Source organism: Oncorhynchus mykiss, chromosome 24 (genome assembly GCF_057628025.1).
Source record: "Oncorhynchus mykiss isolate SJ-2025 chromosome 24, ASM5762802v1, whole genome shotgun sequence".
Lineage (NCBI taxonomy): Eukaryota > Metazoa > Chordata > Actinopteri > Salmoniformes > Salmonidae > Oncorhynchus > Oncorhynchus mykiss.
In genome coordinates, this window is record NC_143045.1 from 16,988,874 (window position 1) to 17,003,234 (window position 14,361).

The window sequence follows — 14,361 nt, forward strand, 5'->3', positions numbered from 1 at the left end:
TGTCAGTAAATATTTCAGATGGTCATAGCAGTGACGTCATCTTGAGTTGTTTGTCTGACTAATTTATATGCACAGTATTATATGAATTAAACCCATTCTCTCTCTTTCTGTCCAACAGGACATACAAGAGTGGCTCAGGAGTGAACAACAGAAGAACAGAACTGTTTCTGAAGGAGCATGAGCACCTGAGAAAGTACGATCCTGAACACACACACACGCACACACTGCACCTGACTTTTTGTGCCCCTAAATTACCAGATTACCTCGCAATATCATCTTGCAGTATTCTCCAAGTACCCATACTATCATCTCACAACTATTCTCTCAAGCTTTTTCTGAAGTTCTTATAAACAAGTCCAGTGTCTCTGCTGTTCCCAGAGCAGTTCTCAGAATTGTATCAGTTCTCAGAACTATATCACTTCTCAAGAGGAGATGCTACTTCCCAGAAGCCAATAGCAGTCTGCCGAGCAGCACAGTGCTGGGATAACTCATGTTGATGGGTGAAGTCAGCCATTTTGAATAACTCTGAAATGATCTCCCTGCTCTTGCTGTTAGCTTGCTAACCACTGCTTAAGCAGTTCTGATCCCAAAAATACTGTTTGGGTTTTTCATTTTAAAGGTTGAGCTCGGGTAAGGTTGTTTTGGTGTATAAATCAGTGAGTGTCCTCTTGATTCATGGGCATTTCTGTCTATTTTTTTTTTTTTAGTAGACAGCAACTTGGCTGCTGAAGTTAACGATCTGTTTTAAGGAAATGTAAGAGGAAAAAAGAGATTTAAGGTAAAGGGACATTTAGGCCTAATTGGCTTTTGCATGCAAGTCAATTAATTCAGACTAATTAATGAATAAAATAATTAATGTGTTGTATTATTCTCCCATAAATATAGCAAGGCACTAACTCCTGAAGGTCAAATCCTCAAACCCGACCAAACTCACACGGTCATGTCTTTATAGTACAACTATACATTTGAGTTCAGGAAGGTTACTCCCAGTCAGTGTGGACATACTGTATAAGGTCAGACCATAAGCACCACACAGTGCAACTCAGCAATAGAACTATCATTTTTTATCATATCTCAACTTTAATGGCCTGACATGGAGCACTTGGATTCAAGGGTTAATTCTTTGTTTACCTCTGTGTAGTCAATTTGCTGTCAGCGTGGGACACACACATACATCAACTACAGAGTTGCATGTGTCATGGACAGTGTCAGGAGGGAGGCCTTGCAAACCTTCATCTGATCTGACTGAGGAGACAATTTAGGCATAACGGAGAACTATAAAGATCTCTGATTGGTCTGCTCTCTTCTAACCCTGGTGTTTCCTGGCTAAACTGAAGGATTGTCCCCAAATAGCAGTTTCTCCAGATACACACAAACCTCCATTCATTAAAGAACCTGTCTGACTATTCTGTCACAATTGCTGAATGGTATTTTTCCAGTCACTGCACTGAATGTGCTCATTCAAGTACTGTATCTTTCTGTGTGTAATTTGATAGTAACGGTAGTGTAAGGGGACCCATGGTTTTTGTGTGTGTGACTGTCTCAGCAGTTGCCTTGGACGGCAGGGTCCACTTCTCAGCTTTGTTATCACCAGCATTACACCCTGTGTGCTGTTTACTTTAGTACCAAAGAAATCCTTCCAAAACGCTGTGTTGGTGGAAGACCTGTTTGACTGAGTATTATTTAACTGGGTGCTGCTGATGCAGGTTTTGTTGGTGAAGCAGCCAGTTTCCCTCTCTGTGAATGAAAGAGATGGCCCGTGAACAGAACTGCCGGTGCAGAACATTAAATAAAGTAAAGAAATCCAAGAGAACCTCTACAAACACATTATCCTGTTGTAATGTGATTTAACTACATGACAATAAGAAGGGCATGGGGACAGCTGCTGAACTGTCTTGAGTCTCAGGTTGACATGTATAGGGCAGAACTGCTGCACTTGAAGTAGCACTTATTTGAAATGCTGCAGATGCGCAATATAATTAAGCAATAAGGCTCGAGGTGGATGTGGTATATGGCCATTATACCATGGCAAAGGGCTGTTCTTTTGCAGGACGCAACGCAGAGTGCCTGGATACAGCCCTTAGCCGTGGTATATTTGCCATTATCCACAAACCCCTGAGGTGCCTTATTGCTATTATAAACTGGTTACCAACGTAATTAGAACAGTAACAAGTGTGTTTTTTGTTGTCATATCCGTGGTATACGGTCTGATATACCACAGCTTTGAGCCAATCGGCATTCAGGGCTCAGACCACCTAGTTTATCATTTCTTATGTCCATTGTTAATGTCACAGCTGCATAGTGCGCATATTATTGTTGCCCTCATTACATTGAGAAAAGATGGCACGTGGAGCTGATCTGGGTAAAGTTCTGTCTCACGATGCTTTGGTAGAGAACCTTGGTTTGTTTCGAAACCTGATCCTAGACCCCAGTCCCCAGAGCCTGTCTAAGAGCGCAGGCCATCTATGTCATTAGTACTATCTGAGGTCTGTGCCAGCTCAGACATATAATCAAACATTCAATACGATCTAGGAAAATGTGTTAATATTTGCTGTCGCGGTACACAGCCTCACCACACGACAAAGCTGGGAGCAACACATGATATTTTGATGTGATTTAGGGATAATACCATGTTAACAACAGGAGATAACAGGGAGGACTTTCCCTTACTGCACCAATGACGGATAAGGAGGAGAGAGAGCTGTAGCTTAGTGGGCGTGATTCTATTACCTTAGAGCTATTGTATTAAAGAGAGGGAAGGGATGGAGGAGGGAAGAGATGAAATGTGTTACTGGCTGCTGTGGTAATGGCCTAAAGAGGTTTAGACACAAACAAATGGGAAGTATTTCTTCCTTCGGCTCCTATCAAGGTTTTCAGCTCTGCTCCGTAAAGCAGTGGAAATGTTTGAGGTTGGGTGTGCGTGCGTGCCCAGTTTCCCATGGTCAGGAAAAACTCCTTGCCCTAAGTACATTACTCTACAGGAGGTAAACCTTACCTTGGCAGATGAAAATGGATAGGCTGTCAGGATATACACTAAATGCCCAGGCCAGAAATGCAGAGGCACTGTCCCTGCAGGAGTTGTATTTATTTATTACCAACTCCAATTTCTATATTCACTGGTTGACTTGTAGGACACACGATGTTTCATTGAGGAACAGACTAAATGAATGGGCACCATATGAAACCACACAGAACATAAGACTTCCTGAGACCCCTGCTTGGTGCAGTCTGTAGGGCTGTTGTGGTGACTGTATTACCGCCACACCGGCGGTCATGAAGGAAGTCAATTTCCACGTGACCGTTTAATCACGATAATTAGGCTTCTCCAAGCTCTGATGCTGCTGATGGTCATTAGTAGCCTACCAAACTTGCTAACTGCCTGGTACTCAGCACACTATTGTCCCTCTAATCATTCTGTCATCAATGCAAAAGTAATCGCAAATCTAATCAAACACTTAATGAGAGCTCATGTTGCGCAACATTTCTATAGGCTATGCCGTTGCGTGAGAAAACAGAGTGAAGGCCTCTAAAAAGAGGATCCCATCAGCTGTCTATAGGCTAGGTCTACTATATTTATTTCTCAACCTTCCTAATATTAAGCACATTGTTCATCTTTTCAACAGGAGAATAGCCTACCTGGCTGGCATGAAAATTAACCACGGGAAAGCGTCTTCCATTCGTTATTTAAGTGCATAGATGACATTTTTTTTCCCCGCTTCCCCTGTTTCGAGACAGGTGCATGATAATGGTCCATTCTAAATCAACTAATTTCACATGTATATGTCAAATTAAACAAATTCATCTGATTTATAATTGGTGTAGAGCCTAACCTGCGTACATAAGCAGCATGTGAGTTTAAAGTTTGGGGAAGATAATTTTCGCCATTCAAAATGCACATTTTTATAATTGCATTTGTGGTGACTTTTGATAATGGTGTTTTCTTCTAATGGAACATTCGCGCCTACTGCCATGTGCTCATTTCTGAGCTTATGTGAAGAAATAGCCTAATAGTTTATCAACATTTTAAGCTAAGTTTTTTTGATGCTAGTGGTGGTAATAATTTGAGATCTATCACATCCCACAACTGTCCCAGACTGTTTTGAATATTAATTTCTTTCACAGAATAGAATAGGTCAACTTTTGTACTATGGGGGATAGTAAATTGACATAGGCTAGTGCTTTTACTGTTCGTTAGGCCTACTCCTCTTGTTAGCTGACAAAGTAAATGTGGACAGTTCTTCCAATATCTTCAATATGCACCTCAGAATTGGATAAAGACGCACGTAGTTGTGTTCGATGTGTCGGTCTTCACTTGTAGCCTGTTAGAAAGACCCGATCACATGATGGAGAGCCGTGAGAGGTGATTTGGAGTGTGCAGCACTCAGGGAGAAGGGCATAACGTCCACTGGCCGCAATGATTTTTTAGGGTGCATTAGGGTCACACAAAGGGGATGCAAATGCAAATAGTCTGGGTAGCCATTTGATTAAATGTTCAGGAATCTTATTGCTTGGGGGTAGAAGCTGTTTATAGAAGCCTCTTGGACCTAGACTTTGCACTCCGGTACCGCTTTCCGTGCAGTAGCAAAGAGAACAATCTATAACTAGGGTGACTGGAGTCTTTGACAATTTTTAGGGTCTTCCTCTGACACAGCCTGGTATAGAGGTCCTGGATGGCAGGAAGCTTGGCCCCAGTGACGTACTGGGCCGTTCGCACTAGCCTCTAGTAGGGCTGGGTGATATATGTCGTGTGACGATAGAGCATAATATGAAACGATAGACAGTTTTCTATCATTTATTTCGTTGTGGCAAATCGCTCTTTACGGCAATATATTTTGTCAATTGGACGATGCCTTGCGTTCTTACAAAATTTGCAACACAAACAAATATGGAGGAGAGTGAATGTGATGCAGAGCACGGAGACACGGAGGTCGTACCTAAAAGAGGGTCTACTTCGGTCGCATGGACGTGGTTTGGGTATGAAAAGTCTGACACGGACCAGAAAACCGTCCTCTGCAAAATATGGCGCAGGCCGGTCCTGACAACGGGCTCAAACACCACTAACCTCTTACCACCTACACAAGAATAATGTGAAACCGTACAGAGAGAGTCTACGGATGAGACCCCAAAAAGGTACAGTTGAGTGCTCAAAACAAACCACTGACTCAAATGTTGCAAGAGGCTTTTGCCCGCGGCACACCATATGGCAAAGAATCACGAAGACGGAAGGAGATAACAGCTGCTGTTACAACTTAGATTTGCAAAGACATGGCCCCAATTTGTAGGCTATATTACATGGTGTTATTAGACCTTTTTAAAATGTAGGTTTTCCAAAAGTCTGCATCAGTGGCTTGTTGGCTATGTGTGGAAGACGGGAGATGCTAAATGTGTTCATGTTCATTAACGGTCAATTACTGTCAGGCCAACAGTTTATTTGCTTGACAATCACCGGCTGACAATTTCATGATCGCCACAGTCCTAGTATGGTGTCACTGTGAGATATTATAAACATAATTCTCCACTGTCCCATCTGAAGCCATAGTATTTGTGAATGGTGAAGGCTAGTTTTGGGGATGTGGATACTCATTGATGGAAAGGGGATCTGAAAACACTATAGGCCTATACCTAAGAGGTTATAGCATATACACAAATGTTAAAATCAGAGTACAGTACATGTAATATCTATTAAAACCTATCCATGTTGTAATCAGATTTGGGTGGAAGGTGACTGGTAGTGTGAAGTTTGAGAGACTTTTCACTGTGTACCAAAATGGCTAGGGGAATTCCTGTGCGTGTTTTGTCCTCCACTACGTTACTCCCTAGTTCCCCCTCTCTCAGAGAAGAAGGGGAGAGTGTTTGTTTTCCCCAAAGAGAACACTTGTCTTATCAGGTATGGCCGGGGTCTTGAAGTGTGTTGTGCCGTAGTGTTTAGGCCCATGTCTTTCTCTCTCTCGCATGCATTCAGACATACACCCTCGTACTGTCTCCCACTCATGCGCGCTTTCCATTACACAGCCTCTTCCTTTCGCTCTTTCTATCTGTAAAGAGAGGTCTGGTCATGATTTAAATGAGGGGAAAGGAGGAGCAGGACCAATCAGTCCAGAGTGACGAACTGGTGTTGGTTGTGGCTCTGCTGATTGCAGCTCCCTTACAGATTTTTCCCTTTGTCACTCTCACGCCACTCCTTTTCTTTCTCTTTCTCTGCTGTTCTCTCATTCTGTTTCCAGCCTGGTAATCATCCATCCCTGGCCATTTCAGTCTTGCCTCCAGCAGAATCCTGTACTGCTTAAAGGCAGAACATGTTCCTATTATTTATGTGCTGTTTGAGACAGGAAAGGGGCAAGGGATCCAGTCCTCTCTTTTCTATTGGGAAATACCTTTTCAGGGCTGGAAAATATAATTTCCACACTAAATCAGTGTGTCAATCTGTAGTCTCTCGTGGACAGAAGAAACAAACGTGGCTGGAGGCCTGCAGGCCAGTGACTCAGCACTCAGTTTCAGAGACTAGCAGTGAGAGATTCTCTGCTCTCGTTATTTTGTTCTTTCTATAATTGATTCTCTCTTTCTCACTGGTGAGTGAATGTCTGCAGTATCAACTCAGGGCTAAACAAACATATGGCTTAGATGTTTCTCTCATCCTCTTTAGAGCTGTGTCCATTTTGTCAGCCGGTGATTGTCAAGAAAATAACTGTCGGCCTCACGGTAATTGAGCGTTAATTAACATAAACACATTTAGCATCTCCTGGCTTCCACGCATAGCCTACAAGTCACTGATGCAGACCTTTTGGAACAAACATTTTACTTTTTAAAAAGTCTCTAAATAAATGTAATATAGCATACACGATCACAATAAATCCATTTTGTTTTAGACAAGTCTAAAGAAACATAATATGAAGAAATATGCCACATGGCTGTGGGCTACACTAGTTCATTTAGCAGACTATTTGCGTAATTCTTTATTTTATAGTATGAACAATACAATTGACCGTAGCTTAATAAAACACAGGATATTTTCTCATGCACAGGATACAGAACGTGTAAACGGTACAGTGAATTGGTACCAAAAACAAGTGTACAGAAAATATTTTATCATTATTAGAAAATGCTTACCCGACACACTTGTCCAAATTGATGGGTCATGTGAAAGAAATGCTATAACCAGCCACATATAGCTAAGAGGATGGGTCACTGTTGTCGAGACATGTACACACAATAGATGGGCGTAATCACACCTGCAGACACACCTGGCTAATTTAATAGGTTATGTAAATATCCGGAGGAAGTGGAGTCTGAGATTATTGATTTTTTTATTTATGTATTTTTAGACAAGGAACCGGCATAATCCCAAATCATACGACTACCAATACAAACATTGTCATTCCAGTAGTAGGAATCTGCAGTTAGCTAAAGCCAACCAACTAGATTTAATGTTAGCTAGCTAACATTAGGGTATAACTAGCAATGCAAATAGTTCTGATTCATATATTACTACACAGATCATACCTGTAACGTTAGCTAGCGAGCAAACAAGCTAACGTTTGCTAGCTAACTAACAGTATGCTTTAACTAGCAACAAAAACAACTTTCTGAAAAATATGAACTTATCTGTAAATGTAGCTAGACCCTTACCCGTATACATGGACGAACGCTTTACGGCAGACTGGAACCATTTAACTCCATTTTGTTTGTCTTGTTTGGCCAGCGTTGTCAAGTCAATCCAGTTCATACTGACCGTGGCATGTGCAGAAAGTAGCCCATCACTTTCCAACTGATCTGTTGATAGCGCATGCTAAGTTCAGGGCGTCAATGTTGAAAAAAGCAGCAACTTTTGTAGTTCTCGATGGCTAACGTTTTATCTTTAAAAAATGGCGCGGTAGAAGGAACTGTCAACAGATACTGAACAGCTCACGTTATAGACAAACGCATGCTACATGGCAGACCAATCCAAATCAATCAAGTGTATTTATAAAGCCATTTTTACATCAGCCGGTCACAGTGCTATACAGAAACCCAGCCTAAAACCCCAAACAGCAAGCCATGCAGATTGTTACGTATGCCTCTTGGAGGGGGGAACGCAACACCCCACTACATCATCTCCCTGTGGAGTGAAAAAAGTATGTGATCGTAGGTGCGGGGAAGGACTGCAGAGGCAGAGAAATACCGTTTACAGGGAATTTATTATTCCTTAACACGGTAATGTGGGGAGAAGGGGCTGGACGGAACCAAAGCAAAGATGGTAAAAGTTAAGGAATCCCCTCCTACCTTACCTGCCTTCCCACTCCTTACCTAACCTTAAGCACCAGCTGGCTTGCTAACCTAAATACGGGGTGGTCCGCCCAGGTCTTACCTAGTGTGCATAGACAGATTAAATACTACGGGTTATGTATGCCCGCAGCCCTCTTGCCTAAACACTCCCAAGGTGCGTGTCCCCCCCCCCCCCCGGGAACACATGAAGCAGAATAATTTGCCGGTTCTTTAAGTGGAAAATTTAAATAACCTAAAACACTAAATCCTATTGTCATACACATAACTCTGAAGGAGTGGCTACAAAATATCAAAAACTTTCAGACCACCACAACCATCAACACAGGACATAAAAAAGCTCTCTTCCCTGACTAAGGAATACTGGCTTTTATCAAGCTGGAGAAGGAGTGGGTAAGGAAGAGAAAGCTGTATCCCCTGACGAGAGGGGGATCCATCCATTATCTCAGCCAATCATGGCAAGCGGGAAGGTTCCATCCTTTTTTCGTGGCTCAACCAACTAGGCTCGTAATTTTACTTTTATTTGTATTTATGGAAAACAAATTTTGATAAATTAAATGTTTACATTCAAATGATGCTCTTGTGAAGAAGTGACGTGTGACATACGCCTAGTTTCCTGAAACGAGTCACATTTTCATGCCAGATAGGTAGGCTATACACCTATTTAAAGCGAAGCAATTTGCTTACTATTAGGAAAATGTGATAAATAGTAGGCCTAGTCTAAATACAATCTAATGGGACCCTACTCTTTTTAGTAGAGTCCATCAAAACTCTGTTTTCTCACACAATTGCATAGCCTGTAGAGATGTTAAGCAACATGAGCTCATGGGCTCTAATGAAGTGTTTTTTTATTTAGATTTTCGATTACATTTGCATTGATGTCAGAGTGATTAGAATTACAATAGTGAGAGCTCTGAATACCACGCAGTTAGCAAGTTTGGTAGGCTACTAATGACCACCAGAGCTTGTAGAAACCTAATTACCATGACTAAACTGTCACGTGGAATTTTACTGGCATCAAGACTCGTGACCGCGGGTGTGGCTGTAATACGGTCATGGTAACAGCCCTAGTCCTCAATCTCTTCCCGTTTCTTCCCCTCCCTTCCGCTCTCTCAACCTTTCCCATCTCTCATTATGTTTATCTATCCTGCTTCTGTGAATTTACCTCGTCTTCATGCTCTTTCTCCCCCTCTCTCGCTCCATTTTCCCCTCCCGCTTCTAACTCTCTTTCTGTATCTCCCTCCACTCTCTCAGCTATGTTATCTTCTGTCTGCTCCCTCTCTCTCCCTCACCCACAATCTCTGTGTGTCTCACTCACATACATGCTGTCTCCCACTGGTGCTCTCTCTCCATTTATATTGCCTCATCTCGCTCTCTCCGACCACTTCACTTCCTGTGGCTGGCCTGGTGCATATCATGCTAGCTCCAGATATGTTAATATACTCTGCATGAGTGGGGAAAGCCCTGGGGAACCAGAGAGGGAGTCGCGCCTGCTCCTCCTCTCTGCCCAGGAACTGCTAATGAGTGGGTAGAGCCAGTCCCACCCTGTACTGGAGGTAGCAATAGCATCATCGTTACCCAGTCTGTGCTGAGTATCTACCTGCCACTATGGGATGATGTTCCAAATTCATTGTTTTAAGTCTGGATACTCTCTTCATAATGCATTAAAAGCACACTTTATAATTCTTTAAATCCAATTCATAATGCATTTTATTGCACTGCATCGGTGGTTTCCTTGTGCTTATGGGTGACTGTTTTAAATGTGTGTTGGGTGTGGAAGTTTAGGTGTATGTGGCAGGGAAGGGTAAGGTGTCCTTGTATGTGTTTACATGATGGCCTTTACGAACACTGTACAAACACTTCCACAGTCGCTCCAGGTATAATGTTGATATTGACGTAAACCCACCTTGCCTTTCATAGCAGAGCACATGTTTTTTTGCTGAAGCTTTTGCCTTATAATATAACTGCTAACATTATATTTGTTAGTACTCTTACTACATGTGGTGATTCATTTCTAGATGGTATAGGATGTGTGTGTGCATCTGTCGTCGTTCTGTCTTTGTCTTGTGTAGCAGAAAACATCTGGACACATTCAGACAGAGCCATATTTCTCTACATAAGGCGCACATTTTTCAGGGATATTTCAGTAGGACTAGTCTAGAGGCAATATCTGTGGCTGTAGAGATAAAACCACTAAACAACTGCAGATCCACAGGCCCTTTAGCAATCCACTCCGTTGTATAGAGGAGAATCAAAATTACCTTGGATTCCTCTCACGACACACCAGAAAGACAGAACAACTTTGGAGAATCATGTTGGTGTCGTGATTGGAGTAATCTTTCGCCGTGCATGAGTTTCTTTGTGACTATGAGACACACAGACAAACGTGCATTCGGAAAGTATTCAGACCCCTTCACTTTTTCCACATTTTCTTACGTTACAGCCTTATTCTAAAATGTATTAAAACATATTTTTTAATTCCTCATCAATCTACACACATAACCTGTTGTTGCTTTGTCATTATGGGGTATTCAGAAATGTTAGCAAATTGTATTAATTAACAGATACCTTATTTAAGTATTCAGACCCTTTGCTATAAGACCCACTTGAGCTCAGGTGTATCTTGTTTCAATTGATCATCCTTGAGATGTTTCTAAAACTTGTTTGGAGTCCGTCTGAATATTCAGTGGATTGGACATTATTTGGGTAGGCACACACCTCTCTATATAAGGTCCCACTGTTGACAGCATGTCAAAGCAAAAACCAGGCCATGAGGTTGAAGGAGTTGTCCTTAGAGCTCTGAGACAGGATTGTGTCGAGTCACAGGTCTGGAGTAGTGTAACAAAACATTTCTGCAGCATTAAAGATCCCCAAGAACACAGAGACGTCCATCATTCTTACATGGAAGAAGTTTGGAACCACCAAGACTCTTTCTAGAGCTGGCTGCCCGTCCAAACCTGAGCAATTTTAAGAGAAGTGCCTTGGTCAGGGAGGTGACCAAGTACCCGATGGTCACTCTGACAGCTCCAGAGTTTGTTACGGCGTCTAGTTGATAGGTAATCGACTAGCCGGACTGTTCCCCGGGACTCCAGTTGTAGGGATTTGTACAATGCACAAACAAGGCTATTGAACCTGGTGTCTGTCTTTATTCCTTTATCTAACATATCATACAGAAACATGGTGTCAGAAGTGGCTCAGAAAACACACGTTTGTTATTTTTGTAGCTAAGTACAGTATAGGCGCAGTTACGTTCCATATGCGAACACACGCCGTTTCCTACTCACAACACTGATCAACTCGTTGTTAGCTGGCTAGCTAGAATCACTACCTACGTCGATGACTGAAGGCAAAGAAATCTCATATTCAATTGATATGGCAGCGAAAATTCCGCCACCAAATCCCATGGTTCTCACAGGGGACTGGAATACTAATTGGGACAACTTCAGGGATGAATTCGAGGACTATGCGCTGGCGACCGGTCTACATGAGAAAGCCAACGAGGTACAAGCTGCAACTCTGAGGAGTTTAATGGGCAGCGAATGCAGGCATATCTACCGGCACAATCTCACCCTCACAGCACGACAACAGTGTGATGCAAAGGCTATATTGGATGCATTGGAGAATTACTTCAAACCCGCCAGAAACGTAATTTATGAGCGGTTCGTTTTCGGAAGCTGTAAACAGGAAGAGGGTGAGTCAGTACACAACTTTGTAACTCGTTTGAGAGAGAAATCCGCCACTTGTGAATACGGGGGATTGAAAGATGAATTGATTCGTGACAAAATAGTGCTGGGAATTGCAAATGACGATACACGCCGGCGTGCAATTCACCACGAACAGAGCAATTCACCACGAACGGTGAACACAGAGAGCCCCGTAGCATGTAAATACTGTGGGAATACACACACACGTGGCAAAGAGCACTGCCCTGCCTACGGAAAACCATGCAGAGCTTGTGGAACTAATAATCACTTTGCAAAAGTGTGTCTCAATAGCAAAAGAAGGGTGAGTGAGGGCAAGATTCACTGTGTTGATGATGTCACTCAATGTTCAGAGCTGAAAAGTGAAAGTGACATTTACATGCATGAATCCATTGGGGCTGTACACTCGATGGAAGAAATGGTTTGTGACACTACGATTACACAACAAGCAACAACAATGTCAACTGGATTCTGGTGCTACATGCAACATAATGAGCTACAAAGACGAAATCAATCTGGCACCTGACACACATCTATTGCCCAGCGATACTAGACTAAAGCTGTACTCAGGAGAGCTAATGAGCTCTATGGGCACCTTTTGAGACCGAATGTGTTATTCGGGGACGCAAACACAAGCTGGAGTTTGAGATTGTAAAAACCAGTCAACATCCTCTCCTCTCAGGCTCTACATGCGAACGCCTGGGACTGATGCAGTTCACTGTACCAAATGACCTGCACATTGTGGATCATGTCCAGCATGGACCCCTGTCCAAAGAACAACTACTCAGCAGATATGATGATGTATTCAACATGCCCATTGAATCTGTGCCTTTGGGAGGTACACTTTGAAGTGGATGAGAGCATCACTCCAGTCCAGTGTGCTCCTCGCAATGTGCCCATTGCAATGAAAGTGGCTGTGAAGGCCCAGCTGGACAAGTATGAGGCCGATGGCCACATGACATCTGTGACTGAACCAACTGACTGGATCAGCAATATGGTCATAGTGAAAAAAACAGAGAAGCTGAGGGTCTGCATCGACCCAAAGCATCTGAACCAAGCACTGAAACGATCCCACTACATCATGCCGACACTGGAGGGTGTCCTCTATAAGCTTCCCAAGGCCAGGATTTTCACCTTGGTGGATGCCCGAGATGCATTCCTTCAATGCAAGCTGGATGAAGAAAGCAGCCTCATGACTACCTTCTGGACCCCCTGGGGTCAGAAACGCTGGCTCAAGCTCCCGTTTGGTGTCTCAATGGCGCCTGAGATATACCAACGTAAGCAGCACGAGTTACTGGCTGGGCTCAAGGGCATTGAACCCATCGCCAATGATGTCCTGATCGTAGGCAGTGGTGACACAGACGAAGAAGCAGAACGTGACCACGATGTGAAGCTCCTGGCACTGATGGAGCGCTGCCGATCAGTTAAGCTTCGCCTTGGCCTGAAGAAGCTGCAGTTCAAGGTGAAAGACGTCCACTTCCATGGCCACATTCTCTCGGCAAAAGGCCTGAAGCCGGACCCAGACAAGGTCAGAGCGATCCTCGACATGCCAAACCCGTCTGATGCAAAAGGAGTACAGCGTCTCATCGGCTTTGCAAACTATCTTGCAAAGTTCATGCCACACCTATCAGAAGTCTGTGAGCCTCTGCGCCGGTTGCTGGACAAAGACACACCATGGCACTGGCTACCCAAGCACGAGGCCGCAGTGCAGGAGATGAAATCTCTGGCTTCATCCATGCCAGTGTTGCGCTACTACGACGTCACGAAGCCTGTCACAATCCAGAGCGACTCCAGCCAAAGGGGACTTGGATGCTGCCTTATGCAGGAAGAGCGCTCACCCCCACCGAACAAAACTATGCACAAATTGAGAAAGAGTGCCTCAGCATCGTCTTCTCCTGCCAGCGATTCCATCACTACTTATATGGGCGAGACCTGGTCATCGCTGAAACTGACCACAAACCACTCATTGCCATATTCAGTAAACCTCTCCTCAACGCACCCAAGAGGCTTCAAAGCATGCTCCTGACTCTGCAAAACTACAGCCTGAAGGTCATTTACAAGCCAGGACCAGAGATGTACATCAGCGACACACTGAGCAGGGCAACAACACAATGTACAGGCAGAGGCACTGTCTATCAGCGGCAGGCCATCTGTTCGCTACAGCAGGAACAACAAGATGTTCAACAGATCAATCAGGCAGACTACTTAAACGTCACAGATCACCGCCTAGCCCAGATAAGGCAACACACTGACAAGGACAAACACCTACAGTCACTGAAGTCCATGGCTCTCGCAGGTTGGCCATACCTGAAAGAGGAGACACCTTTCACAGTGAGAGAATACTGGACCTTTCGAGATGAGATCAGCGTGCAAAATGGCGTCTTGTTCAGAGGTCAGAAGG

At 43.6% G+C, this 14,361-nt stretch overlaps 1 protein-coding gene across 3 annotated transcripts in view; it reads left to right on the forward strand.

Annotated features, from left to right (window-relative positions):
• The window catches only part of gosr1 (golgi SNAP receptor complex member 1), a 51,828-nt gene that overhangs the window by 10,435 nt on the left and 27,032 nt on the right, over positions 1–14,361 (forward strand). For all 3 annotated transcript variants that reach the window (XR_016491341.1, XM_021582419.3, XM_021582420.3), the window contains exon 6: positions 119–193. Coding sequence is in view for 2 of the 3 variants with exons in the window: in XM_021582419.3 (XP_021438094.1) it covers positions 119–193 (75 nt within the window). In the remaining variant the exon portion in view is untranslated. The remainder of the gene's footprint in view (positions 1–118; positions 194–14,361) is intronic.